The sequence below is a fragment of the Xenopus laevis genome, chromosome 3S (assembly GCF_017654675.1).
Source record: "Xenopus laevis strain J_2021 chromosome 3S, Xenopus_laevis_v10.1, whole genome shotgun sequence".
Classification (NCBI taxonomy): Eukaryota; Metazoa; Chordata; class Amphibia; order Anura; family Pipidae; genus Xenopus; species Xenopus laevis.
In genome coordinates this window covers 4,395,236-4,415,264 of record NC_054376.1, presented here as the reverse complement: position 1 = coordinate 4,415,264, position 20,029 = coordinate 4,395,236, and the positions used below count along the sequence as shown (strand labels likewise).

The window sequence follows — 20,029 nt, the reverse complement described above, 5'->3', positions numbered from 1 at the left end:
ATCCACTGTTACTATAGGCACCATCTCTCCCTACTATACCTGCTATCCCACAGTCACACTCCCTTCCCAGAGACTATTATCCACTGTTACTATAGGCACCATCTCTCCCTACTATACCTGCTATCCCACAGTCACACTCCCTTCCCAGAGACTATTATCCACTGTTACTATAGGCACCATCTCTCCCTACTATACCTGCTATCCCACAGTCACACTCCCTTCCCAGAGACTATTATCCCACTGTTAGTATAGACACATCTCTCCCTACTATACCTGCTATCCCACAGTCACACTCCCTTCCCAGAGACTATTATCCCACTGTTACTATAGGCACCATCTCTCCCTACTATACCTGCTATCCCACAGTCACACTCCCTTCCCAGAGACTATTATCCACTGTTACTATAGACACCATCTCTCCCTACTATACCTGCTATCCCACAGTCACACTCCCTTCCCAGAGACTATTATCCACTGTTACTATAGACACCATCTCTCCCTACTATACCTGCTATCCCACAGTCACACTCCCTTCCCAGAGACTATTATCCACTGTTACTATAGACACCATCTCTCCCTACTATACCTGCTATCCCACAGTCACACTCCCTTCCCAGAGACTATTATCCACTGTTACTATAGACCCCATCTCTCCCTACTATACCTGCTATCCACAGTCACACTCCCTTCCCAGAGACTATTATCCACTGTTACTATAGGCACCATCTCTCCCTACTATACCTGCTATCCCACAGTCCCACTCCCTTCCCAGAGACTATTATCCCACTGTTACTATAGACACATCTCTCCCTACTATACCTGCTATCCCACAGTCACACCCAGAGACTATTCTTGAATTTCTGACCCTAAACACCCACAGACAATTCTCAGAGATTATGAACTGGTAGAAGTTGCCATATTACTTCCAGTGGACAATACAGTTGTTATCAGTAGTAATGGTGATATTGTTTCAGTTAGTAATTGATACATTTGTTTATAGATATAACTGGACACTTCAATGCTGTGAGCAGTTTCCCAATAAACAATGAATTTAACATGTGAAATGGGTTTAAAGTGCAGATTAATTGAAAACAATGTTTCTTTATCCCTTTCTGTTGTTTATTTCTGACTCTTGAAACATTATATGAGAGGTCAGTAATTCTCGGGTCTGGTAAGTATATGGCGTCTCTGAAGCAGCAGTGCAGAGAATATACTCAGACAGACAGACAGTCAGACAGACAGACAGACAGACAGTCAGACAGACAGTCAGACAGTCAGACAGACAGACAGACAGTCAGACAGACAGACAGTAAGACAGACAGACAGACAGTAAGACAGACAGACAGACAGACAGTAAGACAGACAGTAAGACAGACAGACAGACAGTCAGACAGACAGACAGAGCTCTCAGCAGTAATAATGACACATAACTATGAAGCTGTTGAACATGGTGAATGAATGTTTATGAGAGAGCAGATTGGGGTGACACTATGGGGATCCCCCTCTTTGCAGCGTGTGGTTAAGCAAGTCCCACTTACAGTAAAGAAGAAGTAAACAATGAGTGGGGTGAGATGAGGGTGCGGGGAGTGATAATTCATGGCCAGTGAGGATACGGGGAATTACAATACAAACAATAGACACATCTGACACATCAGGGGGGCCCGTGGGACCCTCAGTTATTTTTAACACCGTCTATGAGACATCGATTGTCCAAACAGGTCGGACAGCTGGACAAACAGTTGTGGTGGACGAGTGTTTATTTCTTTTTGTTGGTGGGAGTTTTGGTGACATCAGAGAGTGGGAGAGAGAAGTTTTTAGTAATTAGGGAGTTAATGTGGAAACAGAACTTTATCAAACTGCTGATTCGTCCATAAAAATAATGATCACCGGGTCAGAGCCTCAGGGGTAATGGGAAGAGTGTGACATTAAAGGGGAACTCTACCCACCTGCCAATTACAGAGACCACCTATAGTTGCATCAGCTGTACCCTATAATCCCTACATCCTATATTTGCTGAACCCTATAATCCCTGCACGGTTTAATCGATTTACCCTTTAATCCGTGCATGATATAATCCCTGCACCCTTTAATCACTGTACCCTATAATCCCTGCACCATATAATCCCTGCACCCCATGTACCCTACTGTATAATCCCTGCACCCTATAATTGCTGTATCCTATAATCCCTGCACCCTATAATTGCTGCACCCTACTGTATAATCCCTGCACCCTATAATCGCTGCACCCTGAAAGATCTGCAGCTGCAGCCTTGCCAGTGAATTCATTGTTCTAAAATCTTAGTGGCACGCAAAGATTTTAAAGTAAACCTTTAAAATAAGTGAATGTAAAATTGATGAGGGAGCTATTCTAAGCCCTTTTGTTATTTACATTCATTGTTTATTTTCTTTTTATTCCAAGATATTAAGGGATACATGTGCTGTTAATATGAATGAATTTTGTTCCAACAGCGCCACCTGCTGGTCAGTTTCTGACCAGTCTGACCACCAAGTAGTCAAGGAAGTTGTCAGGAGAAAGAAAGAGGCTGCTCTGATGTTCTTCTGCTTAGGAAAGGTTTGAGAAAGGTTTCTAATTGTTTTCCTAAGCAGAAGAACATCAGAGCAGCCTCTTTCTTTCTCCTGACAACTTCCTTGACTACTTGGTGGTCAGACTGGTGGGAAACTGACCAGCAGGTGGCGCTGTTGGAACAAAATTCATTCATATTAACAGCACATGTATCCCTTAATATCTTGGAATAAAAAGAAAATACACAGAGATTGTAAATGACAAAAGTGTCTAGAATAACACTCTCCTCAATGCTGCATTCACCTATTTTAAAGGTTTACTTATCCTTTAACATGTACTGCCTTCTCTCAGCCAACAAGAAGTGAAGTCTAATCAGTATCTTTAGATAATAAAGAAGTCTCTTACCTTCCCCATCCCTGCATGAGCATGGCCCATTTTCACCACCACCGGGAAACTTTCGGCCGTCAGCTAAAGTAAAGGACAAAAAAATATATAAAAACAAAGAATCAGATGGGAAACGTTCATGGTAAAATAAAATCCACAACTACATGGCAGCTCCTATTCATACAGATAAATACAAATACAGGACACACAAGTTTTATTTCTATACTGGACTAAACAGGGAAACAATATGGCACCTCCCCTCCCTTCTAGACTTTAATATGGATCTATAAAAGGAATATTTTTCCTTAGAAAATAAGTAATTGTTTCCATTTATAACTGAGAATTACATCTCCAACCAAACTGAAATATCTTCCTTTCCCACCATTACTGGTGCAGATATTTATAGTCAGGTCAGTGTGGGCCTCCAATGCCAAGTCTCTACCCGCAGGGCAACCAAATCTTCTGCTTTGTGTCAGGCAAAGGGCACAGAGAGATATTTCTCTTGAAAGGAACAGAACAAAGCCAAATAATTAGTACAGATTGGGCAAAACTCTTCCCCAAAGTCTCGCTCTCTCTATTCACAGTCAGCAATAACTTTTTCTGTGCACTTTATACTGAATGTTATATTGTTATATGTTATATCATGTCAAATATCTGTCCAGCTAAAGGGAAAGACCTTCAGTGCTGAAATAAGTTGTAAACTAAAGAGAGAAAGTGCAAAGAAGAGCAAGTAATCTGATCATTGTCAGGTTTGAGTCTACCCCCCCCCCCGCTTCTTAGCTCATAACAAGGTTACAGATATATAGAAACATTGGGGTGTCACCCTGCTATAGTTCCAGGGGTACCCAGGGTACAAATAAACACTCACCCCAAATCTCCCCCTAACTGACCTTCAGACTGGGCCCCTTAGCTCATAACAAGGTTACAGATATATAGAAACATTGGGGTAACAGTCACCCTGCTATAGTTCCAGGGGTACCCAGGGTACAAATAATCACTCACCCCAAATCTCCCCCTAACTGACCTTCAGACTGGGCCCCCTTAGCTCATAACAAGGTTACAGATATATAGAAACATTGGGGTGTCACCCTGCTATAGTTCCAGGGGTACCCAGGGTACAAATAAGCACTCACCCCAAATCTCCCCCTAACTGACCTTCAGACTGGGTCCCCTTAGCTCATAACAAGGTTACAGATATATAGAAACATTGGGGTGTCACCCTGCTATAGTTCCAGGGGTACCCAGGGTACAAATAAGCACTCACCCCAAATCTCCCCTAACTGACCTTCAGACTGGGCCCCCTTAGCTCATAACAAGGTTACAGATATATAGAAACATTGGGGTGTCACCCTGCTATAGTTCCAGGGGTACCCAGGGTACAAATAAGCACTCACCCCAAATCTCCCCTAACTGGCCTTCAGGCTGGGCCCCCTTAGCTCATAACAAGGTTACAGATATATAGAAACATTGGGGTAACAGTCACCCTGCTATAGTTCCAGGGGTACCCAGGGTACAAATAAGCACTCACCCCAAATCTCCCCCTAACTGGCCTTCAGGCTGGGCCCCCTTAGCTCATAACAAGGTTACAGATATATAGAAACATTGGGGTAACAGTCACCCTGCTATAGTTCCAGGGGTACCCAGGGTACAAATAAGAGTATATGGATTTTTGTACCCCCTCTATGGCAATCTGAGATGGTTTTCAGCTAAGTTTTGGGGGGTTCATATTCCCTTTAGCTCATTATTCTTTAAGGCGAGGTATAGATTCCTTTTTTGGGAAACCCTGAAGAAAAGAAGGAGCCGCTGGCTGTTTCTTTATTTAGGACACGGCGTCATTTCCTTTGGGGGAAATCCTGTTTATAAGGAAATGACAATGAAAAACAAGAAAGAAAAGTGAAACAGAATATTTCAGAAATTTCTTCCTAATTTTCTCATCCACTTGTTCCTTTTGCCTTGGGGTTGGGGTGATCTGTAGCTCCGTGGGCAGGAGACAAATCCCCTCATTTCGCCCCTCCATTAACTGTATTATAAAGCAGTGAGGTCCCTGGAGGACACTTTACCAGGTGCATTTAAGTTAATAGAGTGGTGATTTGCCCCATGTGTAATATTAGTTTTTTTTGGCCTAGGCAATATCTGCTGGAGTTTGTATGTTCTCCCTGTCTCTAATTAGGCTTCTCCACTGCCCCTAGTGTGCATGACTTCGATAGGGACCTTAGATTATAAGCTCACTGGGGCAGGGAGTGATGGGAATGTGATAGGGATTTTATATTATAAGCTCACAGGGGCAGGGAGTGATGGAAATACGATAGAGACATTAGATTGTAAGCTCACTGGGACAGGGAGTGATGGGAATGCGATGGGACCTTAGATTGTAAGCTTACTAGGATGGGAATGCGATAGGGACCCTAGATTGTAAGCTCACTGAGACAGGCACTGATGGGAATGCGATAGGGACCTTAGATTGTAAGCTCACTGAGGCAGGGAGTGATGGGAATGTGATAGGGACCTTAGATTGTAAGCTTACTGGGATAGGGATTGATGGGAATGTGATAGGGACCTTAGATTTTGAGCTCACTGGGACAGGAACTAATGGTATGTTATAGGAACCTTAGATTGTAAGCTCACTGGGGCAGGGACTAATGGGAATGTGATAGGGACCTTAGATTGTAAACTCACTAGGGCAGGGATTGATGGGAATGTGATAGGGACCTTAGATTTTGAGCTCACTGGGACAAGGACTGATTATAAGCTTACTAGGATGGGAATGCGATAGGGACCCTAGATTGTAAGCTCACTGAGACAGGCACTGATGGGAATGCGATAGGGACCTTAGATTGTAAGCTCACTGAGGCAGGGAGTGATGGGAATGTGATAGGGACCTTAGATTGTAAGCTTACTGGGATAGGGATTGATGGGAATGTGATAGGGACCTTAGATTTTGAGCTCACTGGGACAGGAACTAATGGTATGTTATAGGAACTTTAGATTGTAAGCTCACTGGGGCAGGGACTGATGGGAATGTGATAGGGACCTTAGATTGTAAACTCACTAGGGCAGGGATTGATGGGAATGTGATAGGGACCTTAGATTTTGAGCTCACTGGGACAAGGACTGATGGGAATGTGATAGGGACCTTAGATTGTAAGCTCACTGGAACAGGGGCTGATGGGAATGTGAAAGGGACCTTAGATTGTAAGCTCACTGGAATAGGGGCTGATGGGAATGTGACAGGGACCTTAGATTGTAAGCTTACTGGGGCAGGGATTGATGGGAATGTGATAGGGACCTTAGATTTTGAGCTCACTGGGACAGGGACTAATGGTATGTGATAGGGACCTTAGATTGTAAGCTCACTGGGGCAGGAACTGATGGGAATGATGTATAGTCTCTATAAAGTGCTTTTTAAATGTGCCAGCACATACAAATAAATACATCATGCCACAATTTGGTCAAAATTCCCCTTTCCAAAGAAATCCAAGAGCATGAGCTGTAGTCTCCCTGTTATAGAGTGTAAGGCCCAACGCTCCCCTCCGCTCCCCTCCGCTCCTGCTCTTTGATACGTCCCAGACCCTCTAACCATGAGAAGCAACAGGGGAGGCCACAAAGGTGCTTTCCCCAATCATTTCATTCCTGAAGCAGCAGCTCAGAGGGGATATTGACTTGAATGGAACCTTGTAAACCAGAGATAAAGTCTCCTTTATAGGTTTATGGACATTTATTGGAGTTTGTGCTGCTGCTCCAAATCTGGCTGTTATTATGTTTAACTATAAAATAAAACCTTTTCCTCGTCTTTCATTTAATTTCTCATCTGGCCGGAAAGTGCAGCTGCCTCATGTTTAATGAAAGAAAATGTAAAATACGGAGCCGGATTCATTGCTTAACCATCTAAGTGCCAGAATGTCTGGTGGCCGTTGTATATTTGGCACTAGTGTGTGCGCGAGGCTGTGGGTTTGGAAACCGTGACCAACAAGAGCCACATGTTTAGTGGCGTAAATCAAAGCCCCTTTCCCGTAACTGGGGGTCACTTCCTAAGAAAAATATATCAACAGAGTGTGGAGACGTCAGACAATATGTGGCACCTGGGGAGCCTGACGTCCTGTATTCTCTCCCTAATTTCCATCCCAGTCGCTACTAACTGGAGAAAGAGGCCCGAAATCCTCTCCAACAAGCAGTCGAACTTTATATGTAACATTTTTGTAACCCCGTTAGAGTCCTGCAGCGGGTCGGGTACCCGGGGGTTACCCGTAAAAAAGCAGGCACCCTGCGGAATGAGGAGAGGATTTTCAGGTGCGGGACTTCGGGTTGCGGGTTGGGTTCAAGGTCCCGTCCGGGTCTTAGAAATTGCTTCCACGCAGGACTCTACCCCCTGTACCCCAATGATGGAAGCAATACTTTGTAAGGCTTAATTACATACCTCCCAACATTTTGGAAGTAAAAAGAGGGACAAAAATATTTTTTCCGCATGTAGCGCAGCAAAATTTTTGACCACACCCCTTTCTGTGGTCACACCCCCTAATTACCATGTTCGTTTTATAAAATTTGGCAGGTTATGAAAGTTTGAAAATATTTCTCCTTATCTAAACTGTGTTTTTGTGTCTCAAAATTGTTACAAAGTATCTTATTTGCACCTGTTAGCTGTTCTGGGCTCTCTGCTAAAAGCCAATTAAGTGAGAAACTTTGTTTCTTTTTCTGGCTGTTCAGTGCAGAGAAAAGAGGGACTTTCCAGTACAAATGAGGGACTGCGGGTTGAGCTGTCAAAAGTGGGACTGTCCCTCCGAAAAAGGGACAGTTGGGAGGTATGCTTAATTAGCCTCCCCTCATTACAGAACTTTTGTAATTTTCATTCATTATTTATATTCTTTTTATTCCAAGATATTAAGGGATACATGTGCTGTTAATATGAATGAATTTTGTTCCAACAGCGCCACCTGCTGGTCAGTTTCTGACCAGTCTGACCACCAAGTAGTCAAGGAAGTTGTCAGGAGAAAGAAAGAGGCTGCTCTGATGTTCTTCTGCTTAGGAAAGATTTGAGAAAGGTTTCTAATTGTTTTCCTAAGCAGAAGAACATCAGAGCAGCCTCTTTCTTTCTCCTGACAACTTCCTTGACTACTTGGTGGTCAGACTGGTCAGAAACTGACCAGCAGGTGGCGCTGTTGGAACACAATTCATTCATATTAACAGCACATGTATCCCTTAATATCTTGGAATAAAATGAAAATAAATATTGAATGTAAATGACAAAAGTGCTTAGAATAGCGCTCTCATCAATTTTACATTAAATTATTTTAAAGGTTTACCTATCCTTTAATTTAACACAAAATTAGCACCAAATCACAAAAAGAGCCTTATTCCCATAACACGAATTTCCGACACAAGTGTAACTTTATTTTGTTACGTCAACCCCCATAATCATGGCTCCGCCGCAACTAAACAGCAACTGGTTTTGATTGGTCTAATTCAATTAGAATGCTGATACCCACATTCTGAGTGGTTGGTGTAGATTAAAGGTTAATGATGAATATAAGAATAGTCAGAACACTTTGCAGAGCTCACTTTTGCAATTGACCTTAATTATTTTTTGTTTAGTTTTCAAAGATTTTAGCAGGTTTTCTAAAAGGAATTCAACACAACACCACCTGCAGGGTTTATTTGCGGCTGCAGTTGGCAGAAAATTAAGTTGGTGAGATGAGGATGTTGCATTTCTTGTGTTTATTTTTATCATGTCCAGTTTTAACCCTTTTCAGTGATTTTACATCTAAATTATGAATCTGAAAGCAGTGTTTGTTCCTCTTTTTTTTTGTTGGTTCTGACTTTTAAACCAGTGTAGCAGAAGTCTGAACCAGCAGTGCGGGCAGATAGCTATTGCTTTTCAATGGTAATAACTTTATGAAACTATTGGGAAAGTGGAATGAGTGAGTAATCGGGTCATTACACTAAAGGGAAGATGTTTTCATCAGAATAGATTTCTAGCACCAGCCTATATCAACTTCTCATGGGCCCCAAGAACATCCGTCACTGGGGCCCCTTTTTCAAAGAGGAGACTCTTCTCTCCCTTTCTGTCTCTGCTTTAGGAAATGATTCATAATTTGGTCACAAGCGCCTGACACTCATTGTATAGGAATCGGTTACATATCTTTGCTCCCTGTTAGACCTTCTTACTCCCACCACATTTGGGGAGAATAAGGGGGGGCGTATAAAGGATCTCTGCCATATAAGAACAAAACAAAGGGTTCTTTTTTTTTTTTTACATTTCCCGAAAGTTGGTGGCCTTTAATCTCTGCTTACAATTAGTAAACCGGAACTCATCTATTTCATGTACATTTCTGTTAAAAAGGAAAATAATCAGTTTTGCCTTTAAAACAGCAGATTTATAGTTAAATATCAATTAATTTTAGCCTGATTGTATATTGTACATATAAGAAGGAGGTGCCCAGAACATTCCATCTCTGTATATTTGTATTTATACATATGGGAGGAGGGAGGTGCCATATTGATTCCCTTAGACAGTACAGTATGAGGGTATAGCTTATTGTGTGCCCAGAACATTCCTTCTCTGTATATTTGTATTTATACATATGGGAGGAGGTGCCATATTGATTCCCTTAGACAGTACAGTATGAGGGTATAGCTTATTGTGTGCCCAGAACATTCCTTCTCTGTATATTTGTATTTATACATATGGGAGGAGGGAGGTGCCATATTGATTCCCTTAGACAGTACAGTATGAGGGTATAGCTTATTGTGTGCCCAGAACATTCCTTCTATGTATATTTGTATTTATACATATGGGAGGAGGGAGGTGCCATATTGATTCCCTTAAAGAAGTAAACCGTTCAAATAAGTGAATGTAAAATTGATGAGGAGGCTATTCTAAGCACTTTTGTCATTTACATTCATTATTTATTTTCTTTTTATTCCAAGATATTAAGGGATACATGTGCTGTTAATATGAATGAATTTTGTTCCAACAGCGCCACCTGCTGGTCAGTTTCTGACCAGTCTGACCACCAAGTAGTCAAGGAAGTTGTCAGGAGAAAGAAAGAGGCTGATGTTCTTCTGCTTAGGAAAGATTTGAGAAAGGTTTCTAATTGTTTTCCTAAGCAGAAGAACATCAGCCTCTTTCTTTCTCCTGACAACTTCCTTGACTACTTGGTGGTCAGACTGGTCAGAAACTGACCAGCAGGTGGCGCTGTTGGAACAAAATTCATTCATATTAACAGCACATGTATCCCTTAATATCTAGGAATAAAAAGAAAATAAATAATGAATGTAAATGACAAAAGTGCTTAGAATAACAATCTCATCAATTCTACATTCACATATTTTAAAGGTTTACAGGCATTAAGGACCTGCCCATTAGGCTGTGCCAGCCTTTATCCTGTAGAGTTTCCCCAATAGTCTGCAGTGCCCAACTGGAGTTAATACAGTCCTTCTGGGTTTTGGATCCACTACAAGAAGCACAAGGTGCTGTGTCCGCAGATTTGCTGGATGATCTCAGCAGTGAGTCAGTTGTCCTTGGCTGGGCACAACTACACAACCGAAACAACACATTAGTGTCGGAATCGCTCTAAGTCAAATGTGATGTGTTCTGCGGTGGAGTTGTTGTTGCAGGGCTCAGCCTTACAGACATTGGGTGGAGGGGAGACAAAACCATAGTGAGCCATTTATAAGCACAACACTTTACTGTCAATATCAGCCTGAGTCAGTTGTGATGACTTCTGTGTTGGTGGTGTAGTCATTGTTGTTGTTGGGCTCAGCCATGGAGATGGTGGGAAGAGTTCTGTGCTTGCACATAGGCTATGGATGGGGTTGTACTAACACTACTACTACTACTAATGCTACTTATTTCTCTATTTCTCCCTACTCAGACGCCATCTGAATTTTCTAATTTGTGTTCGTCTATGTCCACCAATAAGGATACTGTATCTGTTTCCTGCTCCAAAATGTGCCGACCTGTGTAGTTGCTATGGGCTACATCCTAGGTTTCACTCCAGTCCATGGAGCATCTGAAGGGAGTTTTTAATGTTCTCCCAGTGGCTTTGTGGGTCTAAGTGAACCAATATGGCACTTCCCACCCATATATAATAATGTAAATGTACAGAGATGGAATGTTCTGGGCACAACATAAGTTATATCTCATACTATAGTGTTTAAGCCAAATGGACCCCTCTGTGCCTAAGGCAATGTTTATCAGCAATCTTATAGTTACATGAAACATTGGGGTAACAGTCACCCTGCTATAGTTCCAGGGGTACCCAGGGTACAAATAAGCCCTCACCCCAAATCTCCCCCTAACTGACCTTCAGACTGGGACCCCTTAGCTCATAACAAGGTTACAGATATATAGAAACATTGGGGTGTCACCCTGCTATAGTTCCAGGGGTACCCAGGGTACAAATAAACACTCACCCCAAATCTCCCCCTAACTGACCTTCAGACTGGGCCCCCTTAGCTCATAACAAGGTTACAGATATATAGAAACATTGGGGTAACAGTCACCCTGCTATAGTTCCAGGGTACCCAGGGTACAAATAATCACTCACCCCAAATCTCCCCTAACTGGCCTTCAGACTGGGCCCCTTAGCTCATAACAAGGTTACAGATATATAGAAACATTGGGGTGTCACCCTGCTATAGTTCCAGGGGTACCAGGGTACAAATAAGCACTCACCCCAAATCTCCCCCTAACTGACCTTCAGACTGGGCCCCCTTAGCTCATAACAAGGTTACAGATATATAGAAACATTGGGGTGTCACCCTGCTATAGTTCCAGGGGTACCCAGGGTACAAATAAGCACTCACCCCAAATCTCCCCCTAACTGACCTTCAGACTGGGCCCCCTTAGCTCATAACACGGTTACAGATATATAGAAACTTTGGGGTAACAGTCACCCTGCTATAGTTCCAGGGGTACCCAGGGTACAAATAAACACTCACCCCAAATCTCCCCCTAACTGACCTTCAGACTGGGCCCCCTTAGCTCATAACAAGGTTACAGATATATAGAAACATTGGGGTAACAGTCACCCTGCTATAGTTCCAGGGGTACTCGTGCCCCTTAATAATTCTGGCTGTAGCACAGGCTGAACTGTAACATAACAAGTCCTGACCTGGAGATGTAGCCATCATTGTCTGGTTATCTGATATCTAAATATACTAAAATAATTCAGGTTATCCAATGAGTTAGGAATAACTCCTGGTGCTCTTTATAGATAGTTGCTCTACTACTGGCTATGGTTTCTACTATCCACAAGCTTCAAATGTCTTTCTACAGTTCCACTAGATCCTCATTAGCAAAGATCATGGGAGTAGAACCTTCCCAGCAGTAACTTGGCTTTCCCCGGTATAATCTACAAGAAGCTGGAATAATGTTTCCTATGTACATACACCCAGTTATGTCTGTAGAGGTGGAGACATTGTGGTTAGAGATGATGAAAGTCAACCATATCTTGAATCAGCTGTTTATAGAAAAAAAGTCTAATTGTGTAACGTTTTCAATAATGCTGGAATTGAATCACTTATTTCACGCCGGCCTAAAAGTCAGTATTAGAGTGAATGGTGAAGTCTATGGATTTATGTCTGTATCATCAGTTGGATCAGGGTTGGGCTGATGTTTGTTCCAAAACCTCAAATCTAGGAAACAGTTTGTTCATGTCTGACCACAGGGAATTCCCTTTTGAGTTTGTTTAAGAGGAACATGTTGTTGTGACATGGTATTATGGTGGGATGTGGATTCCATGAATACTTCCATCTACCATATCCTATACATAGTTACTAGGCTACTACTATAGACACCATCTCTCCCTACTATACCTGCTATCCCACAGTCACACTCCCTTCCCAGAGACTATTATCCACTGTTACTATAGGCACCATCTCTCCCTACTATACCTGCTATCCCACAGTCACACTCCCTTCCCAGAGACTATTATCCCACTGTTACTATAGGCACCATCTCTCCCTACTATACCTGCTATCCCACAGTCACACTCCCTTCCCAGAGACTATTATCCACTGTTACTATAGACACCATCTCTCCCTACTATACCTGCTATCCCACAGTCACACTCCCTTCCAGAGACTATTATCCCACTGTTACTATAGGCACCATCTCTCCCTACTATACCTGCTATCCCACAGTCACACTCCCTTCCCAGAGACTATTATCCACTGTTACTATAGACACCATCTCTCCCTACTATACCTGCTATCCCACAGTCACACTCCCTTCCCAGAGACTATTATCCACTGTTACTATAAGCACCATCTCTCCCTACTATACCTGCTATCCCACAGTCACACTCCCTTCCCAGAAACTATTATCCACTGTTACTATAGGCACCATCTCTCCCTACTATACCTGCTATCCCACAGTCACACTCCCTTCCCAGAGACTATTATCCACTGTTACTATAGACACCATCTCTCCCTACTATACCTGCTATCCCACAGTCACACTCCCTTCCCAGAGACTATTATCCACTGTTACTATAGGCACCATCTCTCCCTACTATACCTGCTATCCCACAGTCACACTCCCTTCCCAGAGACTATTATCCACTGTTACTATAGGCAACATCTCTCCCTACTATACCTGCTATCCCACAGTCACACTCCCTTCCCAGAGACTATTATCCACTGTTACTATAGACACCATCTCTCCCTACTATACCTGCTATCCCACAGTCACACTCCCTTCCCAGAGACTATTATCCCACTGTTACTATAGGCACCATCTCTCCCTACTATACCTGCTATCCCACAGTCACACTCCCTTCCCAGAGACTATTATCCACTGTTACTATAGACACCATCTCTCCCTACTATACCTGCTATCCCACAGTCACACTCCCTTCCCAGAGACAATTATCCACTGTTACTATAGACACCCTCTCTCCCTACTATACCTGCTATCCCATAGTCACACTCCCTTCCCAGAGACTATAATCCACTGTTACTATAGGCACCATCTCTCCCTACTATACCTGCTATCCCACAGTCACACTCCCTTCCCAGAGACTATTATCCACTGTTACTATAGACACCATCTCTCCCTACTATACCTGCTATCCCACAGTCACACTCCCTTCCCAGAGACTATTATCCACTGTTACTATAGGCACCATCTCTCCCTACTATACCTGCTATCCCACAGTCACATCCCTTCCAGAGACTATTATCCACTGTTACTATAGGCACCATCTCTCCCTACTATACCTGCTATCCACAGTCACACTCCCTTCCCAGAGACTATTATCCACTGTTACTATAGCACCATCTCTCCCTACTATACCTGCTATCCCACAGTCACACTCCCTTCCCAGAGACTATTATCCACTGTTACTATAGACACCATCTCTCCCTACTATACCTGCTATCCCACAGTCACACTCCCTTCCCAGAGACTATTATCCACTGTTACTATAGCACCATCTCTCCCTACTATACCTGCTATCCACAGTCACACTCCTTCCAGAGACTATTATCCACTGTTACTATAGGCACCATCTCTCCCTACTATACCTGCTATGCCACAGTCACACTCCCTTCCCAGAGACTATTATCCACTGTTACTATAGGCACCATCTCTCCCTACTATACCTGCTATCCCACAGTCACACTCCCTTCCCAGAGACTATTATCCACTGTTACTATAGACACCATCTCTCCCTACTATACCTGCTATCCCACAGTCACACTCCCTTCCCAGAGACTATTATCCACTGTTACTATAGGCACCATCTCTCCTACTATACCTGCTATCCCACAGTCACACTCCCTTCCCAGAGACTATTATCCACTGTTACTATAGCACCATCTCTCCCTACTATACTGCTATCCACAGTCACACTCCCTTCCAGAGACTATTATCCACTGTTACTATAGGCACCATCTCTCCCTACTATACCTGCTATCCCACAGTCACACTCCCTTCCAGAGACTATTATCCACTGTTACTATAGACACCATCTCTCCTACTATACCTGCTATCCCACAGTCACACTCCCTTCCAGAGACTATTATCCACTGTTACTATAGGCACCATCTCTCCCTACTATACCTGCTATCCACAGTCACACTCCCTTCCCAGAACTATTATCCACTGTTACTATAGGCACCATCTCTCCCTACTATACCTGCTATCCCACAGTCACACTCCCTTCCCAGAGACTATTATCCACTGTTACTATAGACACCATCTCTCCCTACTATACCTGCTATCCACAGTCACACTCCCTTCCCAGAGACTATTATCCACTGTTACTATAGGCACCATCTCTCCCTACTATACCTGCTATCCCACAGTCACACTCCCTTCCCAGAGACTATTATCCACTGTTACTATAGGCACCATCTCTCCCTACTATACCTGCTATCCCACAGTCACACTCCCTTCCCAGAGACTATTATCCACTGTTACTATAGACACCATCTCTCCCTACTATACCTGCTATCCCACAGTCACACTCCCTTCCCAGAGACTATTATCCACTGTTACTATAGGCACCATCTCTCCCTACTATACCTGCTATCCCACAGTCACACTCCCTTCCCAGAGACTATTATCCACTGTTACTATAGGCAACATCTCTCCCTACTATACCTGCTATCCCACAGTCACACTCCCTTCCCAGAGACTATTATCCACTGTTACTATAGACACCATCTCTCCCTACTATACCTGCTATCCCACAGTCACACTCCCTTCCCAGAGACTATTATCCCACTGTTACTATAGGCACATCTCTCCCTACTATACCTGCTATCCCACAGTCACACTCCCTTCCCAGAGACTATTATCCCACTGTTACTATAGGCACATCTCTCCCTACTATACCTGCTATCCCACAGTCACACTCCCTTCCCAGAGACTATTATCCACTGTTACTATAGACACCATCTCTCCCTACTATACCTGCTATCCCACAGTCACACTCCCTTCCCAGAGACTATTATCTACTGTTACTATGGGTTGTACTGTGCTACATGCAGAATGAAGAGGTAAATATACGATGTATTAATGAACTTTGTCACTATTCATACATATAACACCAGTGCTCATTTAATGGATGTCTATTTCTGATGTAACCGCACAAAAGGAGAAGGTGGAAAGTGTCCCAAAAAGAAGAACTACTAGAGGAAATAATGGGTAGATCAAAGATATTGCAATTTGCTATGGTTTTTTTGGGGTGGAAATTCTTTGGATATGACTCATGCTGGCGAGATATAAAAATGCAGCAAGATCCAAACTGTTATTCCAGTTAGACTCACATGAATGCGTCGGGCAGGGGCCCAAGGTCGCACTGAAATTCCTAAAGAAATTGGTCAGTGGAAAATCAAGATTAAATTAAAACTGAGAAAACATAGGGACTGGAATGTGAGGTTAATGTTACTGTCATACCAGCTAATGAAGGGATGTGACTTGTGTTACCCACTCACCCCTTTAAAGCCAGACACAAAATAAATCTACTTGCTGCATGGATAATTAACAATATGATTTACATGTACTTTGCTGACTGCGCAGATTTTTCCACTTTCATGCCGCATAATTGTATCAAGAAAGCTCTAATAGTATATAGTATGTACAGTATGTATAGCATGGCCCCCTTCCCCATTGTAAGCAGCAGTCCTGTCCTGCTTTATGGCAGCTGAGATTCTAGCTATCTGTATAACAGAACATTCTGTCCCAGTGGCTGCACAGATCCTATCTGATCCCCATTGTAAGCAGCAGTCCTGTCCTGCTTTATGGCAGCTGAGATTCTAGCTATCTGTATAACAGAGCATTCTGTCCCAGTGGCTGCACAGATCCTATCTGATCCCCATTGTAAGCAGCAGTCCTGTCCTGCTTTATGGCAGATGAGATTCTGGCTATCTGTATAACAGAACATTCTGTCCCAGTGGCTGCACAGATCCTATCTGATCCCCATTGTAAGCAGCAGTCCTGTCCTGCTTTATGGCAGCTGAGATTCTAGCTATCTGTATAACAGAGCATTCTGTCCCAGTGGCTGCACAGATCCTATCTGATCCCCATTGTAAGCAGCAGTCCTGTCCTGCTTTATGGCAGCTGAGATTCTAGCTATCTGTATAACAGAACATTCTGTCCCAGTGGCTGCACAGATCCTATCTGATCCCCATTGTAAGCAGCAGTCCTGTCCTGCTTTATGGCAGCTGATCTAAATCATATTGCAAATCTTTCCTAAGCAGAAGAACATCAGAGCAGCCTCTTTCTTTCTCCTGACAACTTCCTTGACTACTTGGTGGTCAGACTGGTCAGAAACTGACCAGCAGGTGGCGCTGTTGGAACAAAATTCATTCATATTAACAGCACATGTATCCCTTAATATCTTGGAATAAAAAGAAAATAAATAATGAATGTAAATGACAAAAGAGCTTAGAATAACACTCTCATCAATTTTACATTCACTTATTTTAAGGTTTAGTTATCCTTTAAAGTTGAATGTTCCTGTCTCTGGTGTTTCAGTCTGGCTGCTCAGTAATTTTAGGTGCACTCTGAACTGTTACAATTTTGCTACATTTAGTTAATTCAATTAGTTGATACAATTAGTTGATCCATTTCTCATCAGTATCTGTGAGAGGAATATTAGTAACTATTATATCAACTCTAACAGCTGCTTTTAGGGCAGAGACACACGTGGAGATTCTGGGACATTAGCGACAAATCGGCTCTTCTTCGGGCGACTAATCTCCCCGCAGTGCCTTCTAGCGGCGCCAGCTAGAATCTAAACCGCCGGTGGGACGGAACTCGGAGCGCTTGATTTTGCGAAGTCGCCCGAAGTTTCCTGCAACGGTGAGAAGGCAGTTCGGGGAGATTAGTCACCCCAAAGAAGAGGTGATTTGTTGCCGGGCGACTGAATCTCCCCGAATCTCCACGTGTGTCTCTGCCCTAAATGAAACCCAGAGATTCTGCTCAACAGGGACAAAGATAAATGTATCCACTAAATTTATCAATCTAGAACAGTTTACAGGGTCGGCGACCCCCCCTCCCAGAGTTAAAAAATTATACTTCATTATGAGTCACAGTCACACATTTTCTGGTGATCTGTCTGAAACCAACTGAACTGAAAACAATGTTGGAAGGTGAACAACCCCTTTAAGCGCTGGGATATTTTGCATAGGGTTAAACGTTGGAAACCTGATTCTTTCCTAATCCCACCAGCCATGTCGGGGGCTCCCCCAGCACTTCACTTTCTCTTTCCATTTCCTCTGATTTTATTTAGGGACAGTGGGAAAGGTTACGGGAGTGACGTCGCCCCCCCTGGGGCTGATAGTAAAGCGCTGAGTTGTGTAAAGACGTCCAATTGTGAATGAGAGTCGGGGGCAAAGGTGCAGAGTGATAAAGGCACAGAGAGTTCCCTAAGAGCTGACAGTCTAAATTTAGATCACGGGACGGAAACAGCTTGTTATATTTATAAATCCATCATGTACATCCCCCTTCCTATCACTTTCCCATTGGAAAACTTTGGACTTAAAGGAGAACAAAACCCTAAAAATAAATGTGGCTAAAAATGGCATATTTTATAGAGTGAACTTATTGCACGAGGCTAAAGTTTGAGCTTGTCAATAGCAGCAATGATCCAGGACTTCAAACTTGTCACAGGGGGTCACCATCTTGGAAAGTGTCTGTGACACTCACATGCTCAGTGGGCTCTGATTGGCTGTTGAGAAGCTAAGCTTAGGGCTCGTCACTAATTATCCAGCAGAAAATGAGCTTCCCTGGCTGTAATATAAGCTGATGCTACAGGTTTGCTGATTATTTAATTCTGATGCTAATTGCACTGGTTTCTGTGCTGCCATGTAGTAATTATGTGTATTAATGACTAATCAGCCTTATATTGTGACATTTCTATTCTATGTGTACTGTATATTGTGAGTGGGTCCCTAAGCTCAGTAAGTGACAGCAGCACAGAGCATGTACAGTGAATCAGCAGAAAAGAAGATGGGGAGCTACTGGGGCATCTTTGGAGACACAGATCTTTACTGCTAAAGGGCTGTGGTTGCCTTGGGCTGGTACAGAAGCACAAAATATCATGTACAACATTTCTACCTACTTCTTTAGTTAGGCTTTAGTTCCCCTTTAACTAATATGGTGCGGGGAAGAGTTTCGGCCTGTTAAGTTTTTGCATTGAGGAGCAACAGTGTCCGTAGACAATGATATTCTTTGAAAATTAGAATTCGTTTTCATCTTTTATCATTTTTTTTTTTTTTTAGTTATTAAGCTTTTTATTCAGCAGCTCTCCAGTTTGAAATTTCAGTGGTCTAGTTGCTAGGGTCCAAATTACCCTAGCAACTATGCATTGATTTGAATAAGAAGCTGGAATATCAATAGGAGAGGCTAAAGATGATGAGACATAAGAAAAAAATTGGTCTATCCGGCACTCAAAGGAATTCACTGGGCCATAAAAAAATAACATTTATTGGTGAACTCTTAAACGTAAACATCTCCATAAGCCCCACGCGTTTTGTGGCCCTACAGGCGCTTAATCATGGGCTTAAATCTCATCCCAGGAAATGAGAATTTAAAGACAATTACAGCCAATCAAAAAACAGTTAGGAAAAAAAATACAAAAAGTTCTTAAAGACACAGTGTACTATATGTGTCAAAGAAACCAGTAATTTTGCTTGAAATAAAATTTGTATATTCCTTAACTTCTTGTGCATTGTTTAGTTATAATTGGTCACATGTTTTTTTTGCTAATTGTTTTAAAAATCTGTACTTATTGGTTTTCTGTATCTATTGAACTTTGTGGTTTCTCTATGACACATATGGTACATTGTGTCTTTAAGACCTTTTTTCCTAACTGTTTTGTGGTCGGCTGTTTTTTTTCTTTAAATTTGAACCCATAATTAATTGCCTGCAGGGCCACGAAACGCGTAGGGTTTATGGAGATGTGTTCACCAATAAAACAAAAATTTCTGTCCCTGTGGATTCCACTGAGTGGTGGATACCCCCCATTTGTTTTATTTTTTTCCTTACTTCCAATAAAAACTATACATTTGTAGCCTTACAGAGCATAGGTTTTTTTCAATAGGGGTCAGTGACCCCCATTTAAAAGTTATAAAGTGTCAGAAGAAGGCAAATAGTTTTAAAAACTCTAAAAA

At 42.6% G+C, this 20,029-nt stretch overlaps 1 protein-coding gene across 1 annotated transcript in view; it reads right to left on the bottom strand.

Moving 5' to 3' along the window:
* Positions 1-20,029, bottom strand: part of LOC108712250 (synapsin-3) — a 145,749-nt gene that overhangs the window by 12,039 nt on the left and 113,681 nt on the right. The window contains exon 7 of the mRNA XM_041587896.1: positions 2,930-2,992. Coding sequence (XP_041443830.1) covers positions 2,930-2,992 — 63 coding nt within the window. The remainder of the gene's footprint in view (positions 1-2,929; positions 2,993-20,029) is intronic.